Source organism: Melanerpes formicivorus, unplaced genomic scaffold (assembly GCF_026170545.1).
Source record: "Melanerpes formicivorus ecotype bairdi unplaced genomic scaffold, bMelFor1.0.p_v2 SCAF_1, whole genome shotgun sequence".
Classification (NCBI taxonomy): domain Eukaryota; kingdom Metazoa; phylum Chordata; class Aves; order Piciformes; family Picidae; genus Melanerpes; species Melanerpes formicivorus.
Window position 1 is genome coordinate 23,628,168 of NW_027142353.1, and position 25,108 is coordinate 23,653,275.

The 25,108-nt window shown below is 39.4% G+C and overlaps 1 protein-coding gene across 1 annotated transcript in view; it reads right to left on the minus strand.

The window, feature by feature from the left end:
* The window catches only part of TUBGCP3 (tubulin gamma complex component 3), a 52,735-nt gene that overhangs the window by 1,675 nt on the left and 25,952 nt on the right, over nt 1-25,108 (minus strand). Inside the window, exons 8-21 of the mRNA XM_068136758.1 lie at nt 24,237-24,362; nt 20,694-20,762; nt 16,453-16,585; nt 14,818-14,984; nt 13,020-13,130; nt 12,515-12,623; nt 7,712-7,901; nt 6,281-6,416; nt 5,481-5,549; nt 4,575-4,710; nt 1,762-1,850; nt 1,496-1,627; nt 987-1,127; nt 344-460 (exon numbers count right to left, since the gene is read on the minus strand). Of these exons, the coding sequence (XP_067992859.1) occupies nt 344-460; nt 987-1,127; nt 1,496-1,627; nt 1,762-1,850; nt 4,575-4,710; nt 5,481-5,549; nt 6,281-6,416; nt 7,712-7,901; nt 12,515-12,623; nt 13,020-13,130; nt 14,818-14,984; nt 16,453-16,585; nt 20,694-20,762; nt 24,237-24,362 (1,725 nt within the window). The remainder of the gene's footprint in view (nt 1-343; nt 461-986; nt 1,128-1,495; nt 1,628-1,761; nt 1,851-4,574; nt 4,711-5,480; nt 5,550-6,280; nt 6,417-7,711; nt 7,902-12,514; nt 12,624-13,019; nt 13,131-14,817; nt 14,985-16,452; nt 16,586-20,693; nt 20,763-24,236; nt 24,363-25,108) is intronic.

Sequence of the window (25,108 nt, forward strand, 5' to 3'; positions counted from 1 at the left end):
TCTGTAGTCTTAAATAGCAATGACTTGCAAAGATGGCAAGAAAAAAATGGAATGCAGAAGGAGGGTTTTTTTTTTTCAGATGACACCAGAAGATAGTTATTACATCTGCTGCTGGAGAAAGGAAGAGAATTACATGAAGACTATTCCCCTTTGCATGATCATAAAACCACTATTTGCTGAGGAACATCGAATACAGGCTTCTAAGTAGAGAAGCAAAAAATGCAGACCTAGATCCACAAACTGCACACGTAAATACAACAAAGCCACTCAATATTTGAAATTGATTTCTACATGTCACAGCTCAGTATCTATATTAAAAATGTATATAATATATAAGGGGCACCTGGTAGAAGTGAGTGAGTATTCGCAGCTGTGAGCACATTTTGGGTATTGAGTCTTGAAATTCTTTAATCCTCTTGCTCTCTTCTTCATCTTCTGATGCAGTTACACCCCACTTGCCCTACACAGAGACCAAATGAGTTGAGGTCAAGCATCACAAGACAAAAGCTGCTAATCAGGCCACCTTCTGCCCAGATAAACCACCATGTTTATACAAATACCAAAACTACCAGTCCCTTTGGTGGTGGTACAGCACAGGAAAGAAACCTGAGATGTGTCTCACATCAGTACTGCATGTCTCAGACTGACAGCAAGGAGGTAGGCATGGAGCTATGGTATTTTGTGCAAAAACATTGAGAATATTAAGGCCTCTTCCCTTTACTTCACCTAAAAGAGCTCCAAAGCTCCTCCAAAGCTCACTAGAAAACATAACCACCTCAAAGTTTTGGGCAAGACAGAAATGAAAAATGCCACTGAGCAGTTTTGTTTGAATTCACTGGCTACTAACAACAACCTTTATATTTGCCCCTATCAGAGTTTTTCATTTTTGCTGCACCTCTACCTGGTATCTAAAATCCTGTATATATAAACAGGTAAGTATATCTGCCTCAATTAATTTTCACATTCTAGTAATATCCTTACTGTACCTCAAGTTCTCGTTGTTTTTTCCTCTCTTCAAACTGCAGCCTCAGCTGCAGCTCCTCCAAAGCAGCTCTGTACATTGCATCTTGGGCATTCTGGAGTTCAATGATCTGATCAAAAACAGCTCGAAGCTGGTTGAGAAGTACCTGTGAGACATGCAGTTAAACAACAAAACAATGAAACAGTTGTACAGCAAAAGCATTTAAAGTTACTACCAGTCTTCAGAACATGAGTAAATTGGGTTTTATACACAGATGGAGAGACTGTCCCAAGTCAGTTTTTGTATCATCCCACGGCTTCTTAGGACCAAAACTAATAGGCCACACTGCAACAAGTTTTATAATCAGCATTTGTCACTTGTGTCAGAGGAGTGTGTATGAAGCCTATCATAATAAGGTCTGATATCAGAGGAAGAAAAATTACTTTTCCCCTTGCTCCTACAACACAGAAGGTGGTTCCTAATGCATAATCCAAGATCACAAAACTACAGTTTAATGGAAAGGAGAAGACTTACCCTGGAATCGCTATCCAGCAAGCACCGAGCTATGATTGTGTCTAGAAAAACTTCATGAGCTGCAATGATGTGATCCAAGTCCTGTGCTTGTTGGACCTTGTTCCAGAGCTCATCCCACGAACATTCAAGCACCTGGAGCAATGATTCAGGATTGGGCTGTTTTGTTTTGCTAGATGACAAGCTCTTTGAAATTTAAGACACACAACACATACAAAATATTGAAAGTACTTAATTTTCAAGCAACTAATTGGGTGGATAAAGTATACCTCAAATGTAATGTAATACTGCATTTGATGAATGAAATGGACCATTTCTGATGCCAGAACGTGACACTGATGCAGCACCCCAGATAGCTCTGTAAAAAATCCAAAGAGATGGCAGGTTAAAGACCACAAGGACAGGCACAGCCATCAAAGCAGCTTGGTAAATTTTTTTCTACCAAATTGAATACTTCACAAAACAGTCACAAATCTTGGATGGTAGCAGCAATACTGGCTGGTAACAGATGAGCAAAGAACATGGCACAGTAAACTCAGAAAATGTAAGCCAAAGATGATGCCAATTGTGTGCTCGAGACAGTGCTGGAAAATTGCCGAGTATCACAAGTGAAAAAAAAAAAACAAACTGCCAGTCCCAAGACAGCCAAACACAGTTAGTGAATTCTTTTGGTTGAAAACCTGGCACCACAGATTTGTAGTTGCTGCTAGGGCCTCACAGCTTTTACATTAGTCTTCAAACCACAGACAGCATATTTCTGCACTATTTAACTATGCTGAGACCAAAAGAGAGGGTGGTTGTGACAGGGGCAGGGACTTTGTGGCTCACATGGTCCAGGTTCAATTCCCCGATCCATGACAGAACCCCATAAGTAAGTCACTAATGACCTCACCTCTGTTGCAGAAGGGCAATATCAAGATTACCATCAACTGCAAAAATTCTCTGGAATGAAGACACTCAGCCTTCTGGAATCAAGAAAGAGGAAGTCATTTCTAAAAAGCTGCCACAGTAATTTGCCACTGCAGACAAGCTATGAGACTACTGAAAAAAGAATCCTGTACTTTCATATCTTGTGATTTTAAAGAAACAGCCAATGATCTGAAACAGATATTACAACAAGCTACTCTGTTCTTTATTTCTTATGCCTTTGCAGGAAGACTATCCCTAATACATTATGTAGCAGAAGATCAGGGTCAACAGCAACTACAGAACCTGAATGTACATAAGTCCATGTGACCTGATGAGATGCATCTGCAGGTCCTGAGGGAACTAGTGGATGAAGTTCCTAAGCCCCTATCCATCATATTTCAGAAGCCACAGCAGTCTGGTGAAGTTCCCACTGGCTAGAAAAGGGTAAACGTAAGTCAGTCTCACCTCTATGCCCCGGATGATCATAGCAGATTCTCCTAGAAACCATGCCAGAGCAGATAGAACATAAGGAGGTGAATGGTGACAGCCAACATGGCTTTGTGAAGGGCAAATCACACCTGATGGAGTCAGTGGCTTTCTACAATGGGTTTAGAGCACTGGCAGACAAGAAAAGAGCAATTGATGTCATCTACCTGGACTTGTGCAAAGCATGTGACACTGCTCTGCATGCCATCCTTGTCTCTAAATTGGAGATATGGATTTGACACATACATCACTTGGTAGATAAAGAATTAGATGACTGGTTGCATTGCACTCTGAAGAATTGTAGTTGATGGCTTGAATGACAAGTGGCACTCCTCAGGGGGTGGTATCGTGACTGGTGTTTTCTAACATCATTTTGGTGTGGGAATCACTGTGGGATTGAGTGTACCCTCAACAAGTCTTCCAGAGACACCAAGCTGTGTGGTGTGGTTTACAAGATGGAAGGAAGGGATGCCATCCAGAAGGACCATCATAAGTTTGAGAGGTGGGCCCATACAAACCTCATGAAGTTCAACAAGGACAAGTGCAAGGTCCTGCATCTAAGAGAGTGGTGCAATCCCAGTGTCAATATAGGCTAGGCAAGGAGTTGGGGGTTATGGGTGGATGAAAACATGCGACCTAGCAACATGGATGTACAGCCCAGGAAGCCAACTGCACCTGGACTACATCAAGAGAAACATGACCACGAAGCTGGTGAGACACAGGAACAAGTTGCCCAGAAAAGTTGTGGATGCCCCCTCCACGGAAGTGTTCAAGGCCAGGTTGGATAGGATTTTGAGCAACTTGGTCCAGTGGAAGGTGTCCCTGCCCATGGCAGAGAGGTTAGAACTACAGGATCTGCAAGGTCCTTTTCAATCCAAACCATTCTATGTTGCATCAACTTTAAATAAGACAAATGAAGAGAAACTCCAGAGTTGTCTAAACAAAAATTCTTCAACATTGGTGAGTTGAATACATTTGTGTTCTTCCAGCTACTGACAAGAAAAGAGTGAGCTCAACATTGCTATCTAGAAGTATTCATTCTCAAAGCATGAAAACTCCTGGCTCTTAAGACTTCTGGGGAATTGTGGATGAAGCTATTCTTTAAAGTCAAAACTACCTCATTGGGGCTGAAAAGCAAAAGACCCTGCCGCTGGTTTCTCCTGTTAGTGGGGTGGGTTGAAGTGCATTAAACATACACCAGAGACACTACACTTAAGAGCTTCCCTATTTCTTCTCAAGCAACTCTTTCTCCTCTTCGCCTCTTCTGTTCTTAGCTGAAGAAAAGCACAGGGAATGAGTGACGATAAAACTAGTAAATTTACAAGGGAGCATGTATGAGACTTACTAGTTCCAGCACAAGAAAGAGGGATACAGAAGTTAACAGATAGGAAGAAGATAGAAAGGTGAATAAAAGGGGACAGAAGAGTGACAATCCTTTTCCAGAGATGGGGATGGTTCTTTTGCTCACTGTTACAAAACCTCAGTCAAAGATCGAGTAAAACAACAAACAGGAAACTTACATTTACAATGTTATTTCATCTTGATCATCATCTACCATTAAACAGTCAAGAGTAACAACAGAATATGAAATTCATCTATCCCAACAGACTTTTTTTCTTCCCTTTTAACATAAGATATGGTCATCTAAATCCAGCTTACAAGTATGTCATTCATTTAGGCCTCTCACCTGGCATGCTTTTCAGAAGCTTTGCATTGCACATGTGCCCCTTCCATATGTCAGTAAGGATATACTCCATACGCTTTGCTCTCCAAAGGAAATTAAATACTCTTAGATAGTGACTCATGCACTCGCGTGTAAATACCTGTAAAACAAAGTATCAGTACTAATTTAAGAGACATACTGGGGGTCCTGAAGGACTGAGAACATCTTCAGAGTCCCTCTTATCCAACCCATGAAGTTTATTGGTAAATATTGTTAAAAAAACCCAAGCAACAATACAAATTCAAAAACTAGAAACCCCAGAGCTTGTGGAAAAGATCTGCCTTCAAGGGCTGAACTAAATTATCAAGAAGTTTAAGAGGTGAAGTGGATAAAGCCTTAACAGTTCGCTCTTTTCAAACCACATATGAAAACTCCTACCGCTAACCAGATTTATACTTTGATGACCTATTAAAAGAAAAATGTTGTTTATGAGTTCTTTATAGATCAATAGTGTGGCTATTGTCTCGGTAGTTCCAATGAACACTAACTACCACACCTCATTTACACATTATAAGTAGATTCTCTTCATATACACTCTTCAGTTCCTTACAAATTATCCCAAATTAGCAGCTACAGACTAGTAATAAGGGAAAAGAAGAGCACTCCTTTTAAGTGCTTGCTAAAATCTCTGCTTGGAACAAATGAATTCCTAAGGTTCAGTAATGATTGTCTTAAATGTAGCTTTTCAGCATTCCCAGTTAATTCATAAGAATTGAGATTCTGGCTCAACTGTTTTGGCAGTGAGTGCATCCCAGATGCAAAAATGTCATCTCTCTGATCTTACACGCTAAAATAAAAAGGGTTATTTCAACAACAACAACAAAATCGCAATTCAACTCAGAAACTGAGACGTGCATATTATAACATTACCGTTGCTATCGGCCCATCAACATGATAGTCCAAACTGAAGACATCCCATCCAGTGTCCCCAGGAGATACCTGCATTGAAAAGATATGCTACTTCCAGTGTATTATCAGAGCACACTAGCACTGGAAGGCAAATTCTTGCTTACTCTTCCAGCCTTCAGAGTCTATGAAAAAACAAGCAACCACATCAATACAAGACACAAGTTTCTCGTCAAAAACAAAATCAAAGTTTGACAGAAGGGTGGGATTTGCCTCACCAAAATGTTTGTAATGTCAATATTTTTGTCTTGGAGCTACTAAAGGACATGACGGAAAAGAAAATCTTGTTAGGCAAGAGTCAGTCTGAACTATAGACTTATTTCAGACTCTACAGTCCATCAAGTTAACTCCCACTTCTGGGACTGGAGCCTTCTCATTAACTCAAGTTTCTTATCAGAGTTCTCCTTCATGAAAGGCACTTACATTGCTTTGTAACTATAGGTGACAAAGAGACTACCCTGCAACAGTGGTAGGAGCTGTTCGCATAAACCTTAAGAATCAATTACAATTGGATCCCAAATATTCAACTTCATATTGTCAATGATATGGCTGTAAACCCACATCTTGAAATACAAATAGACAACAGGTAGAAAATGGGAAAAGATGACATACTAAATGAGGTTCAAATAATTAAAAATGGGCTTCAAAAGAAAGAGGGCTGGGATTTGTCTACTATATACACAGAGGAAAATTTTGTTTCATATAGATATCTGCATGTACACACAAACTGTGTTTCAAGTCAGAGTTACTATGATGCAACAGACCTCCAGAAGTCGAACATCCAATCGTTTGAGAATCTCAGGATTATCGAATTGGGCATTAGTTGCTCTCACTGCTGTTTCAAGGATTCCAGTTAGATTATGCTGATATAAGGTTGTAGCTGGTCGTGCAAGCTCTGGCCTGGGGGTTATGAAACAAACAGTCACGGCACATTACTGAGATATTCCACAACAGCAATTTGGTAGTAACTGCAGCACAAAATGAAACATGTTCTGACAGACTTTCAAAACCTCTCGTATTACTCTTTCGGTCTTAACCATGAAGCAAATCAATGAGCAAAATATTTGAGCAGAGTAAACCTATTCATATGTAGCTATACACCTGAACATCAGTATAAGGAGTAACTTTATCCTCATTTAAAGCCAGTAATTTGAAAATACCAGAATTGCTAGCAAAACTATTTTGTAAGTTGAGTTGCAGTCACATCTAAAATGAGGCAGATTACATCATTACACATTAAAACAATAATTTCATTTCAGTTTTGAGAGACTTGCTGATAGCCATCTCATGGACTTAGAAGTGCTGACAGAAGCACACAAACCCATTCTCTTGGTGTAACTTACCCTTTCTGAAGAGCTGCATCATGCAAGTAACAAGCACCTTGCAATACTGTTCCCTGCCATGATCAGTACTGGAAAGCCCCTTGCTACTTCTGCCTCACATGTAATACTGGCTCCACAAACCAGATTTATTCTACTTCACACTAATTTTCACTTGAAAAACTCCAAACCAACATGGTCACATACAAATCATCACCAGACAATGTTGATTTTGATTTATAAACAAGTTAAGAGTAGCTTAACTACAAGCTTGCTTTCTAGACCCAAACAAAACTTTGCTAAGGACATTTTTGACTCTATGGGTAGCACCAGCACATAAAAGTAGTGAGCTTGCAAATATAAGCAACTTGCAAGTTTAGAACTCTGGGAGCACCCAAGTGCTTAGAAGAGGCTGGTGAGGCATCACTTAAATTTTTAAAAATGCACTGAGGGGTTTTAATCACAGTGTTTTGGACCAAACACTTTCAAAATACAGAAGCCAAACATTCACAGCAATGCTAACTAATGGTATCAAGAGTAACAGAACTATTGTGCTTAAATTTGCTCAGAAGAGTGAAAAGAAACGCTAACATCCTTGAGGCTGTCACAGTCTCAAAGTAAAGCTATCTATGTAAGTGCAACTTTTCTATGTGTTGTAAAATGGCACTGTATACACTTTCTAGAACAATGAAAAACAAAGTTTTAGGCTCAGGATTAAAGATACTAAACCCAAATTAGAATTTAGATATCGTTTAAAATTAAAACTTTGAGTAGTTAAGATACTCAAAGAGTTTGCTTCTAAAAGTGGATTCCGTACAAAAAGATCCTGTGTTGATCATCAGAAATTCACCATAACTACTCTTCCCACTATCTTACTTGAGTAAATCCATTAAATGCCTGATGAAGTCTCCTTGACCAAGCAGTAAGTAGCGCCTCATGGCCTGCATGTGTTCCAGTAAATTGTACTTCTTGTTGAGAACATCTAGGAGGTATTTGCTGGTCTCAAAATAAGCTGCATCAATTTTCTCTTGAAATGCACTTTCCAGATCTGTGAACAGATCAGCAGCTTAAGAGGGGAAAGAAAAAAAAAAAAGGAGTAGTTAAAATTAAATTAGTATTTTTCCAAAACTGCAGCAAAGAAGCTTTGGGGTTGAAAAAAAAGAATAGAACTTGCTATTTATTCTGATCCACATGTTATACACTGGCCACAGCCAAAGTAAAAGCAAGTACACAGCAGCCCATACTTACACATTATTATTATTAATCTATGCCCATCTTGTACTTTCCAGTCAGAGCTCAAAATACTTCATCAATTTTACCCAGACAGTAATGTTTTGGGTTTGCTTTTGTTGTTGTTGTTTTCTTGCTTGCTGAAATACTCCAATTTATCAAATCAAATAGTTTCATAGAACGGTTTGAGTTGGAAGGGACTTCAGAGATAATCTGGTTCCAACTTTGCCCACCATACACAGGGACACTTCCACTAGACCAGATTGTTCAAGGCTCCACCTAACCTGGCTTTGAACATTTTCAGGGTTGGAGAATCCACAGCTTCTCTGAGCAATCATCCAGTGCTTCACTACCTTCGTGTTGAAGAATTTCTTCCCAATGTCTAATCTAAATCTAGCTTCTTCCACTTAGAAGCCATTACCCCTCCCTCATCCTGTCACTACATGCCTTTGTAAAAAGTCCCTGAAGAGACCTTCAGCTGCCCTGGAGGCCCCCCTTCAAATACTGAAAGGTTGCCATATGGTCTACCCAGAGCCTTCTCCAGGTTGAACAACCCAAACTCTCTCAGCCTGTCTTCATAGTAGAGGTCATCTAGCCCTCTGATCCACTGAGTGACCCGCCTCTGGACTTATCTAACAGAGTCCAGAGATGGACACAATATCCCAGGTGGGGTCTCACAAGAGCAGAGTAGAAGGGGAGAATCATCTCCCTTAACCTGCGTCCATGTTACTTTTGATGCATCAAGGATACTGTTGGTTTTCTGGACTGCCAGCTTACATTGCCAGCTTCTTTTCAACCAGCACCCCTAAGCTGCCCTCCTCAGGACTGTTCTCTATCCATTTGAAGATGTAAAAGCTCAGAGTTTGGGAGAAGCTTGTAGGGGGAAACTAAATCAGAAGTCACTTCTGAGAGAGAGGGAAAAGCAATCAAAGAATCAATCAACATTTAGAACCTGTTTTCTTCTCCACGGTTAAGGGAGGGGGAAGAAAGGACACTGCCATTTAGTAGGAAGCATATTTTACTTTTTTCTACAACTACAAACTAATTAAGGGACTTCAGTAAGGCTGATGCGAGATAGCAAGAAGTGTGGCCTCTTCAGGCCACACGGACTGACAACTATGCCAAGATTCTGATCTTTCTCACTTTGAAAGGGTACACTCCCACAATTTTCAATTACACAGCTGTTGCTGTAAAGGTAAAAAATTAAGATACAAGTACCAAATTAGTGTAAGACAGCGCACTGCTTGGCTCCAACATTAGTTTCAATCTGTACTGCAGACAGTTCTGATGAGATGCAGCCTCAATTAATAAAATTGAAAATTTTGAATTGAAGAAATAAACAATGGGTCTAATAAAAAAAAACAATTAAAATCACATTTTAATGAGGGAAACCCCACAAAAAGTCTGGCTGAGTGACATTCCCTGAAGTTTCCAAACTCTTCACTAAGTCAAGAACTTGACAAGAAAACAAACATTTGCATAATTCTTTTCTTGACAAAATCTGGATATATTAGTAGGACATCATTATACTTCCAGAAAATATGTGCAAAATCCTGAGATATTAACTCAATGATCTCCATCTTAACAATTACTCAGTTTTAATGAATGAGAGCTTACACACCATCTCCAGTTATTCTTTGCAGTGAAACAGCATTGTTATGATGAAAAATAGCAAATAATAAACATCCATAGCAAAGAGACTTTAGGTATAAATGCTAAGCAAAGAAGGCAAGGTAATGGGGGTATATAAGGAACCTGCCCAAGCAGCAAGAGTCCTGGTTAGGAAAGCCAAAGCAGAGCTTGAATTAAATCTAGCCAGGGAGGTTAAAGGGAACACTAAGAACTCCTACAGGTATATTAATGGGAAGAAAACAACTAGGGAAGGTGTGGGCCCCCTCAGAAAGGAAAATGGTGACATGGTCACAAGTGATGAGGAAAAGGCTGAGGTACACAATAACTTCTTTACCTCAGTCTTCACTGCAAGGGCCTCTAGCCACACTCCTGATGTTATGGAAGACAATGCCAGGGACGGGGAGGAAGAACTGCCCATTGTAAGTGAAGATCAGGTTCGTGATCACCTGAAGAACCTGAAAGTGTTCAAGTCCATGGGACCCGACGGGATACACCCATGGGTACTGAGAGAACTGGCACATGAGGTTGCTAAACCCCTCTCTATTATATTTCAAAAGTCATGGCAGTCTGAGGAAGTCCTCACAGACTGGAAAAGAGGAAACATTACTCCCATTTTCAAAAAGGGTAAGGAGGAACCAGGGAACTACAGGCCAGTCAGTCTCACCTCTGTGCCTGGAAAGATCATGGAGCAGATCCTCCTGGAGTCACTACTGGCGCAGAAGAATAGTGAAGAGGTGATTTGGAACAGTCAGCATGGCTTTGCCAAGGGCAAATCCTGCCTGACAAACCTGGTTGCCTTCTATGAACAGGTCACAACATTAATAGATGAGGGGCGAGCAACTGATGTCGTTTACCTGGACCTGAGCAAAGCCTTCGACACTGTCCCGCACCACATCCTGGTCTCCAAACTGGTGACACATGGGTTTGATGGGTGGACCACTAGATGGATAAGGAACTGGCTTGATGGCCGCACCCAAAGAGTGGCTGTCAATGACTCCATGTCCCAGTGGAGGCCAGTGACAAGCGGAGTCCCTCAGGGATCAGTCCTGGGACCTGTCTTGTTCAACATCTTTGTGGGTGACATGGACAGTGGCATTGAGTGCACCCTCAGCAAGTTTGCTGATGACACCAAGCTGTGTGGTGCAGCAGACACGCTGGAGGGAAGGGAGGCTATCCAGAGGGACCTTGACAGGCTGGAGAGGTGGGCACAAGCCAACCTCAGGAGGTTCAACAAGAGCAAGTGTAGGGTCCTGCATCTGGGTCGAGGCAATCCCAGGCACAAATACAGGCTGGGCAGTGACTGGCTGGAAAGCAGCCCTGAGGAGAGGGACTTGGGGGTGCTGGTGGACAAAAAGCTCAACATGAGCTCTCAATGTGCACTTGCAGCCCACAAAGCCAATCAGATCCTGGGCTGCATCAGGAGAAGTATGCCCAGCAGGTCAAGGGAGGTGATTTTCCCCCTCTACTCAGCTCTGGTGAGACCCCACCTAGAGTTCTGCGTCCAGTTCTGGAGCCCCTATTACAAGAGGGATATGGACATGATGGAATGTGTCCAGAGAAGGGCCACAAGGATGATCAGAGGGCTGGAGCACCTCTCCTATGAGGACAGACTGAAGGAGTTGGGGCTGTTCAGTCTGCAGAAGAGAAGGCTCCGAGGTGACCTAATTGTGGCCTTCCAGTATCTGAAGGGGGCCTACAGGAAGGCTGGGGAGGGACTTCTCAGGATCTCAGGTAGTGATAGGACTAGGGGGAATGGAATGAAGCTGGAGGTGGGCAGATTCAGGCTGGATATGAGGAGGAGGTTCTTCACCATGAGAGTGGTGAAACCCTGGAATGGGTTGTCCAGGGAGGTGGTCGGGGCCCCGTCCCTGGGGGTGTTTAAGAGCAGGCTGGATGAGGCTCTGGCCAGGCTGATCTAGTGTGGGGTGTCCCTGGCCATGGCAGGGGGGTTGGAACTAGATGATCCTTGTGGTCCCTTCCAACCCTGACTGATACTATGATACTATGTGTAGGATGCTGCTACATCTGGGGGAGAGAACTATTTGCTTTCTTCTGGTGAAGGTGATACCTTACTACCGTAACTTTTTTAGAACTCATTTAATATACCAAAGAGAGTCACAGTGTCACTATATCAGAATAACTGCAGATGGTGTGTAAGCTCTCATTCAGTTAAATCTCTTCTAAATAGAAAGAACCTGAAGGTATTCTGACAGGTAAGTTTTGGGTTAACATTCAACAGCTGGCAAATCCAATTTTAAGTCATCTTCCAAAATAATTTGACAAGTTTTCCACACACTCAATTTTCTTTGGACATATTATAGCAGTAAAGTGCATTTACAGAAAGGTTTCTGTCCTGTCTGGTTTCATTGCTCCTTCTCTTACAAGCATTTGATTTTTTTTTTAAATTGTAGAATTAATTCAGTATTATTACTGAAGATTAATGTCTCAAGTATATTTGATGAGAAGCCACAAATACTAAATTTTTACTGCAACAATCAAGAATGTCCCTGTCCCCACTCCAGACCTCTCAACAAAGGTCAGTTGAAGAGTGGTTTCTGAATGGTTTCATTTATAAATCCAGTACACTCACAATCATCCAGCAAATCTATTAAATCAAGAAAATAAAATTATGCATATGCATCTTCAAACATCTTCTGTAAGATGCAAGAATCCATTGAATTACCTTTATTTTAGGGCAGAGGGGACTTTCATATTCCTTTCCACCCCATTATCCAACACATCAATTTGTAGTCTAACCCACATTATTACACAGAACTCAGTTCAAAGGCAAGAAGCTGACTAACGCTGATACTCTACCATCTTTTGAAGACTCTGATGATTTTGCCACAGCAATCATCTTTGTGGATGGAGTTTGATCGTGGCAAACTTGATGCAAGAAGTTTATGGATTTTCCTATGAGAAGGACCTGAACAAGAAAGGATTTTTTCTTTTTTTAATAGGGATTTGCATAAAACAAAAATACCAAACAAAAAAAGGCACTCTCAACCACCAATACAACATATTGTGTCATCTTTCTGAGCTTTTAGCTTTACAATCCCAGCCACAGCAACCCAGAACTTCAATGCTATCACAAAAAGGATTTCAAAACAACCTTCTTTTCCATTCTTCAGATCTCCTTAGACACAGTTTATCAGTTAGAGAATGGAAGTGATCAACAGTCTTATAGTCTTCCTCAACAAACAATTCTAAAATTCTTAAAACAACTATTTAATGTTAAATTTTGTCTCTATGTTCTTACTAGAAATCTAAACAGCGGAATGGGGCAAAATAAAGCACCAAAGATCAACTTTTGACTTCATACCTTTTTTGATTGCTCCATTGTAATAAAAGAGGGGATCATTGATTTCCTCAAAGTATATTTGTCATGCCACAATCGATCAGTTTTAACTGTAGGATCTGAAGCTACAAAAAACTGTAGAGTGAAATAAAACAAAAAACATGAATATAAACCGTCTCCCACAGTATTCAGAAAGCTAAAAATATTCTGAGTTGTTCTTTTAACTTAAAAAGAAAAAAAATTCATAGCTAGCATGCAGAATTGTCCTAGCCACTGATATGTAAACTTTGAAGAAAAAAAGTTACAGAGCAGTCCATGTAATTTAATCTCCTCTGTACATTATGAAACTTTACCTACCTCAGGGCAAAGTCTACCATCTGTAAAACATTCACTATGAAATATAGAAGTATACAGCATTTTCCAGCAATTATTTATACAGTTAGGGTAGGAGATAAAGTTCAGAATATAAGTATAATTTGCCGTTATTTTACTCATTTGCTTCTATTTTACTCATGCCCCTTTGGAATTCCTCCTGTTTTAACAGATACTGAACTGTAAGGGGGAAAAAAAAATACAAAAAAAGCAAGCAAGCAACCAAAAAAACCAAGAAATCATACAACTGAACTGGTGATTAAATACAAAGGTCTCAACTCCACACAGAGTAATTTCATTCACAAGGAACTAAAACTACACTAAGTCTTGTTAAAATGCTTTGTGGGTAGATTCTGTGCTCTGTCCTCATCCTCTTAGCCAAGATAGCCATTTTTGGGTCAAGAAATTTTTTTCTCTGACTCCAAATACCATTTCCAATTACATTTGGTCAAAGACCATGTCTGTAGTATGAAAATGTTAACTTTCAGTATATCACATCCAACAGGGAATTTCAGTATTAAGAACATGGAGTGCACACGTACCTTTTTTTTAAGGGATGAAAGAGAATGTATTAAACAAAACCCCAAACTCCCAACATCTCCAATACCCGAGGAAAAAAGTGAAGTCTGTTTTACACTTCTAGTCATATAGATTCAACAGACTCCACACAAGTCTACTAATGCTGACAAAGATCAGCTGTGGGTAACATGTGTGTTCATTTTAATTTGACCCAGAGAGTATCAGAAATCAGACAGTATATTTCAGTCTCAAGTTAAGTTACTCAGGTGTGTCTCTTCAGGTTCTCGGAACCAAAAAGAATAAAATTAAAATGCCAGTTTAATAAGACTGTACTGATTGGAGACAAAAAAAATATTTGAGAGAGCTTAAAAAAGCATTAAAACATCTCTAAGAAAAAGGACAGTTACTAGAACTTGCCATTACAGAAGTCACAACAGATAACTCTGTGGAGTTTCTAGAGGAACTCTGGAACCATACATCTCTTGTACCCAGTTCGACAAACTGAAGTCATTTATGAAATCGAGGATAACACTACGTCATCAGAGTACAATAATCTGACCATTATTTGAAATATAAGGCTTGCATTCTAAACAGTTACAAAGAACTCTTCATAAGCAAGACAAGATAGAGAGATGACTTCCATCTCTCTTCAGAAACAAGCAGTTAGCGTTAGTCCATCATTCTGCCTCTACTTAACAGACCCAGGATACAAGTCACTGAAGACAACATACTGCAGCACTGCAATCTTCACACATCACACTGAGTCCACAGAGAGTCATATTTCTTGTTGTTACCGTATGTATTACTTACTCACATGTTTTACATTTCCATCACAACCTGCTTCTCAAATTCTCCTCTGAGCTTCCCAGAAATTATACTCCCACAAACCAAATGAACAGAGATAAAATATTTATCCTATCAGACACATTACCTCGTGGTATGTGTCCTCCAGCTCTCCATCATAAATCCAGCGATACAGGAAATTGAGCACAGGATGGGACACCAGACCAAGAATGTGTTGAACCAGAGATCTCATGTAGGGATCTCCTGTTTTAGTATAGGCATGAACTGCCGAGGCTAGCTCACCACCTTTTCTCCCTGTAAGATTCCAATAGGGAAGAGGAACAAAAATGTATGAAGGAAAAAAAAAAAAAAATACAAACATTTAAATTCAGCAAGCATTAATTTTAGCTAGTCACAGTATCACAGTATAACTAAGATTGGAAGAGACCTCGAGGATCATCGAGTCCAACCTATCAACACAGACCCCATGACTAGACCATGGCACCAAGTGCCACGTCCAATCCCCTCTTGAACGCCTCCAGGGACGGTGACTCCACCACCTCCCTGGGCAGCCCATTCCAATGACGAACAACTCGCTCAGTGAAGAACTTTCTCCTCACCTCGAGTCTAAATCTCCCCTGGTGCAGCCCGAGACTGTGTCCCCCTGTTCTGGTGCTGGTTGCCCGGGAAAAGAGACCAACCCCTTCCCGGCTACAACCACCCTTCAGGTAGTTGTAGAGGGCAATGAGGTCACCACTGAGCCTCCTATTACCTAAACTTTGTGTGGCTGCAGTGAGTTGATTAGTCATGTGTGTCTCAGAGCTTGCTGCACAGCAGCTCTAAAATGCAGCAAAACTACATATTCTAATGTTAACAGAGTTAACAAAACTTCATCTTTCCTGCCTCTTGGTTACAGTTCCCCCTTTAAGTCTTACCTCCTGTTGTCTTGCAACTGAAGAGGTTGCCAAAAACCAACCGACCAAAAATACCCCCAAAACCAAACAAAACCCCACCCAGAGCTAGTAATTGTTTTGCTGTTATGCTGCACAGTTTCAAGGTTCCTTGCAGCACAGGCTGTAGCACTCAAAAATTTTAAGAATGTCTTAAAAGCAAGCACACATTTTTTCAAAATCATTACCAATTCCAACAGTCAAGATAAAAGAGATGATGTAAGCTATTCTGAAGATGCACTTCCCAGAGGAGCACAATCTCCGTTTATTTTCAAAGACAGCAAAGCTGAAGTACCCTCAGGGAGAAGTACAGCCTAAGTTACTGGCCAAAGTTTTGGTCTACACCAACAGCACTCCTGGGAATTTTCTTGTGGATTGCCAAGACAGCCATGTGCTATTTGCAGATTTGTAAAGTTTTGCAGTTCCATGTGAATTTGCAGACAAGTGACAAATGACTCCGATATGCCACCATACAGAGAGGAACAGTATACTTTACATAGTGAAGAGAACAAGCCAACCATTCCATAATGTATTAGTGGGGTTTTTACCAGTGTAGCATTCTCTGAAAAATGACTAAAATTGAGTAACTGAAAACATGAAAAGTGCATGCTAAAAAAATGGAGAATTTCATAAGCAGATTCTAGCTTTTTAAAAAAGCAAGAAGAGCACTACGATTCCTTAGATTCGCTTAAACTAAAAGAGAAAGAACCCTCTGGATTAGCTTAATTTTCTAAAAAGAAGTAACAGTAATATTATTGAATCCACTTTTGGCATGCAGAACCACTGAAAATTACGTAACTTCCCCAGAAATATTAAATTAATGTTAAACAGACCTTGACAGTGATCAACAAGTGCTGCAAGGGTCTTTAGCCTTATTTTAGGATCGTACGTCCAGACTAGAAGGCGGCGAAGCGTTAGACTACTCTCAAGTCCCAGATTCACGCCCTGATCATCTTCCAATTGCAACTGACCAAATCAGAAACAGAAAGACATATCAAGGAACACACCTGGCAAAACTGAAGAAGTGTTCTTTCATAGTTCTTGTTCTGAAGTTAACTTTTTACTAATACACTTGAAATACAAAGCATTATGTTTTCTCTCATGAAATCACTAGGTCAAAATCCAAGAGCCACACAAGCAGAAATAGAGAATCAAGCTCAAGTTAAAGGACAGAGACAAGCAGAAGTAGACACAGCACAAAGACCAAGAAAGTTAAAGGAAGCCAAGGTGACAGTCACAGGAGGAGGGAAGAGCAAAGTAGAAGGGAGCAGAGATCCTGAAAAACAGTAAATACTAGCCAAAGAGATGGTCAGAATGGAGTAAAGAAAAACATCTAAAGGAAAAGAAGGATGTAGGAGGCAAAATTTTTATCACTGCACAGTCAACTTTAGTTCAACATGGGACAGATTCTGTCTAATGGCTTCCTTCCAAAGCCATCATAACTTAAGTTATCTATATAGTAAGATTAAGGAGTTGCTACCATTGGGAAAAAAAGCCCACCACAACACATTAAAAGCTGTGACAAGAAGAATCCATCACATGGAAAATGAAAGCCAAATATTTGCATCTGAGTTGCAAATGCCTAGCTTGCACAAGTACAGATGTGGTAAGCAGGACAAGAACACAACCTAAGAATACAAAAGCAACTTCCTAGAGCAGCCCAAGGAGATAAATTCTTAGAAAAAAATGCTCTGATTCCTGTATGTGACAACAAATCCCACTCTGTGCTTCCATATGTTGCAGTTAAATTGAAGACTACTGTCATCCATGTCAAGCTCAGCCTTGAAGTCAGTTATATTCATTAGCTTCAGGATGGTCCTGGGTTCATGTTTGTTCAGGTCAGAAATTGGTAATAATGAGAGATGTATGAACAAGAACTATCCTTTGTCTTTAGGGAAGAAATCATAAACTTAGAACTTCTTCACAGAAGTTGATTTTCAAAAAGGCTGCAAGGAAAAGACCTGAAAAGCTTATGAAATTTTACACAGTACAGTCAGGATGACTCAGAGGCAGAAACACATTTGGGGAGCACTGTGAAGACCTAATATAAAGTTATAGAAAGACAGCAGAGAATCCTTTAATGAGATTCTTACTGTGTACTACTGTTCCTGAACTGCTAACAGGAACTGCAGCTAACTACTCCTGAACTGGCAGCCTGTATGATCTGATCTAACCTGATCTAGTTGGGGATGCCCCTGTTGACTGCAGAAGGGTTGGACTAGATGATCTCTAAAGGTTCCTTCCAACCCAGCGCATTCTATGGTCTCCCAATTACAAGAATGCAGCATGCACTAGATTTCAAGACACAATTTTCTACATGTTTTCAAGTAAGTGAAATGTACCCTTTTGTAAAGAAAATGTCTTTCAAAACAAGAATATTTCCCCCCCATCACTTTTAAAAATAAAATTAACAAGCCCCCAAGCTCAGCTCTAGGATAATCTGGTACAAGTCCTGAGAATGCTGACTGACCAAAGATCTCTGCTCCATCAGTTATGAACGTGAGAAAGGCCATACTGACAAAACCCTGCTCTAGTAGTGCTGTACAAGAGCAAGCAAAGTTGACCATCCCTCTGCAGTCTATCCCACTCAGGTTCCTTGCAGCTCATTTGTAGAATTCAGAATGTCAGAGGATGCGTCCTCGCTCAGCTCCTCTAATGGCATCTACAAATCTACCTTCTACAACTTTGTATAATCCCATTTTTGAGCTTTTTGCCATGACATCCTAAGGAAACTAATTTTTAAAGTTGGCTACTCTTCTGTTTTATACCACTCTGCCTTACCTTCTCCAGATCATCAACTACAACCAGTGCCAGCACCTAATGATCCTCATCCAGCCAGCAGTGTGACCTTATGCTTCCCAACCTCTAAATCACAAGAAAAATCTCTCCTCCACTCCTTTCTTTCAGCCTTTGAGGAGAATTTTGCCAGGAGCTTCTTGAAAAAAAATCTAAACACAACATGCCTCTGGGATCCCCTTCAGTGAGGTGCAGAGGAACATTCCCAGAGACTGTAATCTGTTAGCACAACAAACCTTTACATTACAGGCAACATACTGACTGTTCCCTACCAGAACGAATTTAATCGATGAGCTCAATACACTCATGCACTCTACCACTGGAAATGAATCTGGCAAGGAACATTAAGAGCAGCAAGAAAAATATGGGTCCAACTACTTGCTAGAGGAAAAATGGAAAAGGCTGAAGTACTTTATGATTTCTGTCCCTTGTGGGTTTTGTTATGACTTGCTGTTGGGAATACCAGACCTCACCTGAAATCATACGGAACATCTGTAATAAGAGAGACTTACTCCGAGTGGAGAAAGATTAAGTTAGGGACAAGCTAGGTATACCAAAGTCTATGAGACCTGATGGGATGCACTCAATAGTGCTGAGGCAACTGGTGCCACTTTAAGGTTTGATTATGTTTGCAGTTCATGACAATCAGAGGGTGTTCCTGACAACCAGGAAAAGCAAGTGTCACTCCTTCAAGAAGGAATATCTGAAGAACTACATATAATGAGACTCGACTCATTCTCTGGGATGGTGACACAGCAACGAATTCTAGAAACCATTTCTGAACATAAGGAGGACAAAAAGCTTCTCTCAGGAAGAAAAGCTCAGGGAATAGAAGAGGAAGGGGAGACATTTTTGGTGATGAAGTCTATCTTCCAAAGCAAGGGTTAAGTGTGCTGAGGCTCTGCAGCCAGGAAGTGTCTGGGCATCTGCCTGTTTATAGGAAGTAGTGAACGAATTCCTTAATTTGCTTTGCTTGCACACACAGCTTTTGCTTTCCCTATTAAACGGTCACTGACTTGATTGACTTCTCTTTTTGCCTTCCTTCTATTTTCTTTCCATTCCTACAGACAGGGGTAGGCAAGAGGCTGGGTGGGTGTTTGGCCACTGGCCAGGGTCAACCCACCACAAAAGCAAATGCAGAGTCAAAGTAAGTGATGTCAGAACTTCCCCTCCCACCAGACTCATCTCTTTGTGAAAGGTTTATTGCAACAGTCAAAGGCAGAGAGAGCTCCATTTCAAAGAAATCATAAATATTTTCATGGTTGAGAAGTTTTAGAAGTTAGAATAAATCAAAGCCCCAGCAAATCGAGAGAACTAAGATATTTTGGACAGAGCAGGAAATAATTATTAAAATTCTAACTGAATAGTAAGCCAGTAAAAAAAAAAAAGACACCACACAAGTAAAAAGTACACATGACAGGCAGTCCAAAAGTTAATAAAGTTAAAGAACTGCAACTGAGTCAAAAGGAATAGATGCTTTGAAAACATTTACAGAATCTGCAACTTAAACTACAGATTTATTTTTTTTTAAGTTGGAATTTTAAACAACATTTTCATTTAACTTTAGGTCAATTCCCAAAATAAACTTTTCTCAATCACAAATAATGAACTGCTTCAAACTCCCATTTGGAAAAAAAAAAAAAAAACACCAAATCAAGCAAACAAAAAAATCCCCACAAACAAAAACCAAACACAACACCACAAATGCAACCAAAACACCCCAAAAACCTGAGAAGAAAAAAAAATAATCTAATTTTTATTTTCTTGGTGCATGTACCCATAAAGATTTGTGGACAGGCTTCAAGATTATTGGTACTGAGTTTGTCTCTACATGACAGAAAAATAACAAAACACTGAAACATCTTACTCAATACAACAGAAGGAACAAGGAAAACACACATACTGCCCCAGACAGAACAAGAACTTGGAAGTGTTGTAACTAGTTGCTGAACCATGCAATGCTTGAAGTACAGAAAGATTTTTTTTCCCCCCCCTTCTTTCAAAGATGTGTCATGCTGTTTGGGATTTGAATGATCAAGACATCACGTAAGATGAAACTGACAAAAAGGATGCATTATGTTCCTTATGTAATGCATCAAACAACAGTGGAGAACAATATTGTTACACACATCCAAGAGTAAGAAATGTAGTACAAATTACAGAGAAATGAATAAAAACTGTGGTACATCCTTTTCTTTCTAACAGGATACCAAGGTATAACCTTTAAGAGATAATGTAAAGCAAAATAAGAAACTGAAATAAGAACCACTTAGCTTACCTGAGAATGTAACACAGACAGAAGTCGGTAGTATTCTTTAAGTTCCTGATGTAAGGCTGCACAAAAACTCTGTAAGAGAAAAAGAAAAAAGGGGGGGGAGGAAATCAGGAAAAAAAAAAAAAAAAACTTTCTGTTCAACCTCAAACAACTCATACCCTATCACCACACTGTGAAGTTAGTAATTTCCTAAAAGGAATCAAGCTACAAGTTTCAGCACAAAAGGCAACTCTTAGAAAAGTGGCCAACATTTCAGTGCTTCCCTAAGAGATGCACAAACCTTTTCCAAGAATACATACACACTGTCAAGTGACTTTAATTCATGGTGATAGAATTAAGACAGCATGAAACAGAAACTATGATAAGCTTAACTCTCAATAAAGACGTCAACAATGACTATGGGGATGTGCAAGTCATAACATGATCCAAAAGAAATTTTCTTTAGTAAATGATATAAAATAGAGCATGTAGTCAATTACTGGGATTTCAAGTTCAAGAAAGCCTCTAATAACAGAGCACAGAAGTTAGGCAATCATCATTATATTTACAGTCCTATAGACTGCAGAACACTACCAAGAAAACACAATGCTCATAAAAAAATACTTCCAAGTAGGTGATACTGGATCAAGTACTTCAAATGTTTGCTTTTTCACAGTTGACAGGCATACGTGATTCTTCACTTGACACAGATGGAATGATGAATGCTAAATATATCCTCAAAAAAAGAGAAAATATCTGCAAAATGTGCAGATGTTACCAGGCAGGCCTGAACCAAAGTAAAGATTCTCTACTGTGTAAAACAACTCTAAGCACAGCTGCTTTGGGAGGTTTAAAAATAAATGCATAAATGCAGATTTTAAAAACAATTCCTGAAAGGACATTTGTTTAGTAATGGAGAGTTTTCCACAGTTTGGGCTACTGGAGTTTTGCGATTTTCTTAACCTAACATACAGACTGAAAATATCCTGCAATATACTTTCTAAATCAAATCTACTATATGGCTCATTAATTTGGGACAGAGTTAAAGATTCTGGACTTCAAATATTTGGTGTTTTTATAAAATTGTTTAGTTTGAAGACTATTTCCATACAGACACACAAGTTCTTCAGAGCTGATTTCTTAACCAATTCTCAGCTAATGATCTTGACATATTTTTTTTAAATGGACTTTTTAAAATGGGGATCCCCCAGGAGATTCCCCTCAGGTCCTTTATAATTGTGACAGTCAAAATCTATTCGGAAAAGATAAGGAAAATCTCACAAAAAGAACCCAGGATCTCAAAGTAAAAAATTTATCCACTAGAGTATGTACAAGGAAGCAATCATTACTACATGCACATGGAGAAAATAAATCTTTCCTGTTAAGAGGCCAACCTGCTAGGAGGCTAAAAAGACCAAAGAGAAAAAATAAAAACTAACAACATTAATCCTGCCATTTTATCTTTTATCAAGAAAGAGGGTTGCTTTTTTCAATGCTGCATTATAAATTAGAAAGAAATTTGAGATTAATTTTATTCCAGAGGAAACTGAAGGGCAAAAAGAATCCCCTATGCAGCTCCCCTTTTCATTTCTTCTCACTTGCTTCTTCAGTATATTTTTGAACCTAGTAAAGTTGCACTTGTCAAGATAGAGGGCAGAGTAGAGCCTCCAAGAAAACATTCGAAGGCACTATACAGCTACTCAAAAAGTGAGAACAACAGTCACTGACTTTAGAAGACAAAAGGGTTTAGAATCTAACTGGCCATCAACCTTTCACAGGAGCATTAGGTGTTAAAATTCACAGCCCTTGCCAATTCTTGCTTCATGAACTACAGATTTTTGTTTCCCAAACTGTTACAGAAAACTGGACACTGTCCTAGAATTGTCACTTGGTGTGCAGTAGAAGAGAATTCAGGAAAGAAAAAATGCAGCTCAAGAGGAAAAAAACCTAAAAGCCCACTATCTCAACTGGCTCTAAATGGGCAAAATGTCAAAATATAAGTTCTATTTAATTGCTGATTATTCTTTTTGCTTTCTAAGGACAAAGTAATAATTAGATACTAAGCAGCAAAGGCAGAAAAAAACAATGTTAAAGTATATTATATTCTTACATCGTTACTCCTAATAATTGTCAATATCTGACATTTTGCATGGCAAACCCAGTCACCAGAATCATAATAAAAGAGGTAAAAACATCTTATCTTACATGTGCTTTACACAAGCATTCTTTGAAAGCAGTAAGCAAAAGATGCTTTATAATGCACAATATATTCTTGTGCTAAATTCTAAATTGCACAGTGTACAGCACCTGAAATTGTCAGCTATAAAAGCCTTGAAGAGCAACAGTATATACTCTTTTTCCTCAGATACTGACAGCAGGAGCAGAATGTTTTTATCTCCACATTTATGTCCTAGAAATACATTTAAGTGTGCCTCAAGCAAAACTAACAGCATTAGAGAGATGCAGATTAAGCTAGTTAACTACACAGCATTCTGCAAATCATTTGAAGCCTGTATGTGGTAGCTAAAATATTGCACATTTAAATTCACTGAAGAACTAAAGTTCTCCCCTTGCTGGAAACTTGAAGATTAAAGCCAGAAACAGTAAAAATAAGTACAAGGAGGAAGTTACTAGGTAAGGTAAAAGAAAGTTCACCCAGATATAAGGGGGAGAATCTGAAGAAAATGCATATACAGTAGCACTACCATATAAAACATGGAAATTAGCATTGGATCACTAGAATAATAATTACGTAACTAGAAGGGTTACTTAGAATAGGAGACAGAAGGGAACAGAATAAAACATTAGAAAAATAGGAAGCACTACAGTGTCTCTACTGACCTCTTAAGAAAAATTAGATTGAAGGGAGAAGCACTTCAATTTCTTGGCAGATTAGGTAGGATGTTATGGCTAGAGGCAAGAATAACATTTCTGTTGACTCAGAAGGGATAATATCCAGTTTTACAGAGGGAGCAAGTGAGAGGAAACGGGAATGCTTTAGCTGTAAATGTGCTTTTGGGTATTACAGCAGCTGTGAAGTTACTGCAGACTACAAACCATGATGATGAAACCTATAAAAACAAAAATTAATATTCTTTTGATGCCGTATTCAAAAGAAAGGGCAAAAGATAATGGGCTATTTGCATTTTATGTAAGGCAGCGTAGTGTTAACACATGAACATCAACATTCGCTGATGAGTGTCTCCTGCATAGCTCATTAACAAACTGGAGATGAATTAGCTCAGGGATGCCACCATAGAATTTAGACAATGTTTTTGTTTGTAAACCTGCATGAGTACTTAAGAAATGTTTATCTTTTTTTTTTTAAGAGAAAAGGAATCTATGCATGAGGCATTCCAGCTACAAATAACAGGACAACTTATAATCAGCAAGAGCAAATGCCTTTCCCTTGCCTTCAGACTACAACCCATACCAAAAGAGGCAGTCTATAAAAGGAGCAAATCACAGAATGAATTATCCAAGCTCCAAAGGACTGCATTTACTCAGCAGTTTCTAAGGAAAAAAGACCAAAATGTTGTAGCAAAATCAATTCTTCAGTTGACCAACCTGTCCCACAAGGCCAAATGCACGATCCAAACTCCTCTGGTCTGTGTACTTTCTTATTTTATTATGTAGCCATCCCAATTCTGCAAGTCTGCTTGTAGTATCCCTGAGAGATTTGGACAAGCTCACCTACAAATTTAGCAGAAACAATAACTCACAATGAAGTCAAATCTACCATGCCAATACTTGTTTCGTCACAAAAGCCCCTCCATCTCATAAAACAAATCAGTTCAGAAAATTATTTCACATTCCACAGCAGAGATTGTGCTAAAAGAAAAAAATAAGAAAACCATGTAATTAGCATAAATTTATATGCACAAGTGGTGAAAAGACAGCAGAAACAAATTACTGGCAACTTTGTGACCTTCACTTCTGGAAATCTTAATGTAGCAGTATTCATACACTGCTTTTACATTAGGCAATTTTGGCAGTAGATTTTCAGAAAAGAGGAAGAATTCTGAAGTTTTATGATGTATAACCACACTTCATCTTACCCTGATAAACAACGGGACTAAAAGTATTAAGAGCTCTACAAGTGCAGTCAATGACAAACTAATGAAGAAACCTAAAGAAAGTAGTTATTACTACATGTGAAACAACCCAATGTCAAACTAGACATGAAAAACCTAACATGGAGAATCTAAATTCCAAGTTTAAGTTTAATCCAGCAGTAACAGCTTTTATAAACTATTTAATCATCTGCTGCTACTCTGCTTCTACTTCTCTTACTTCACTCTGCAAGCCTGCCCCAGTTCCCACATCCTAATTAAACTCCTATTAATGTTTTAATCTGAATCATCACACTTTTTCCTTTAAATTACCAACATGTAGGACACTCCTTCCTCTTGCTCCTACATGAGATTTGCTTCTACCAC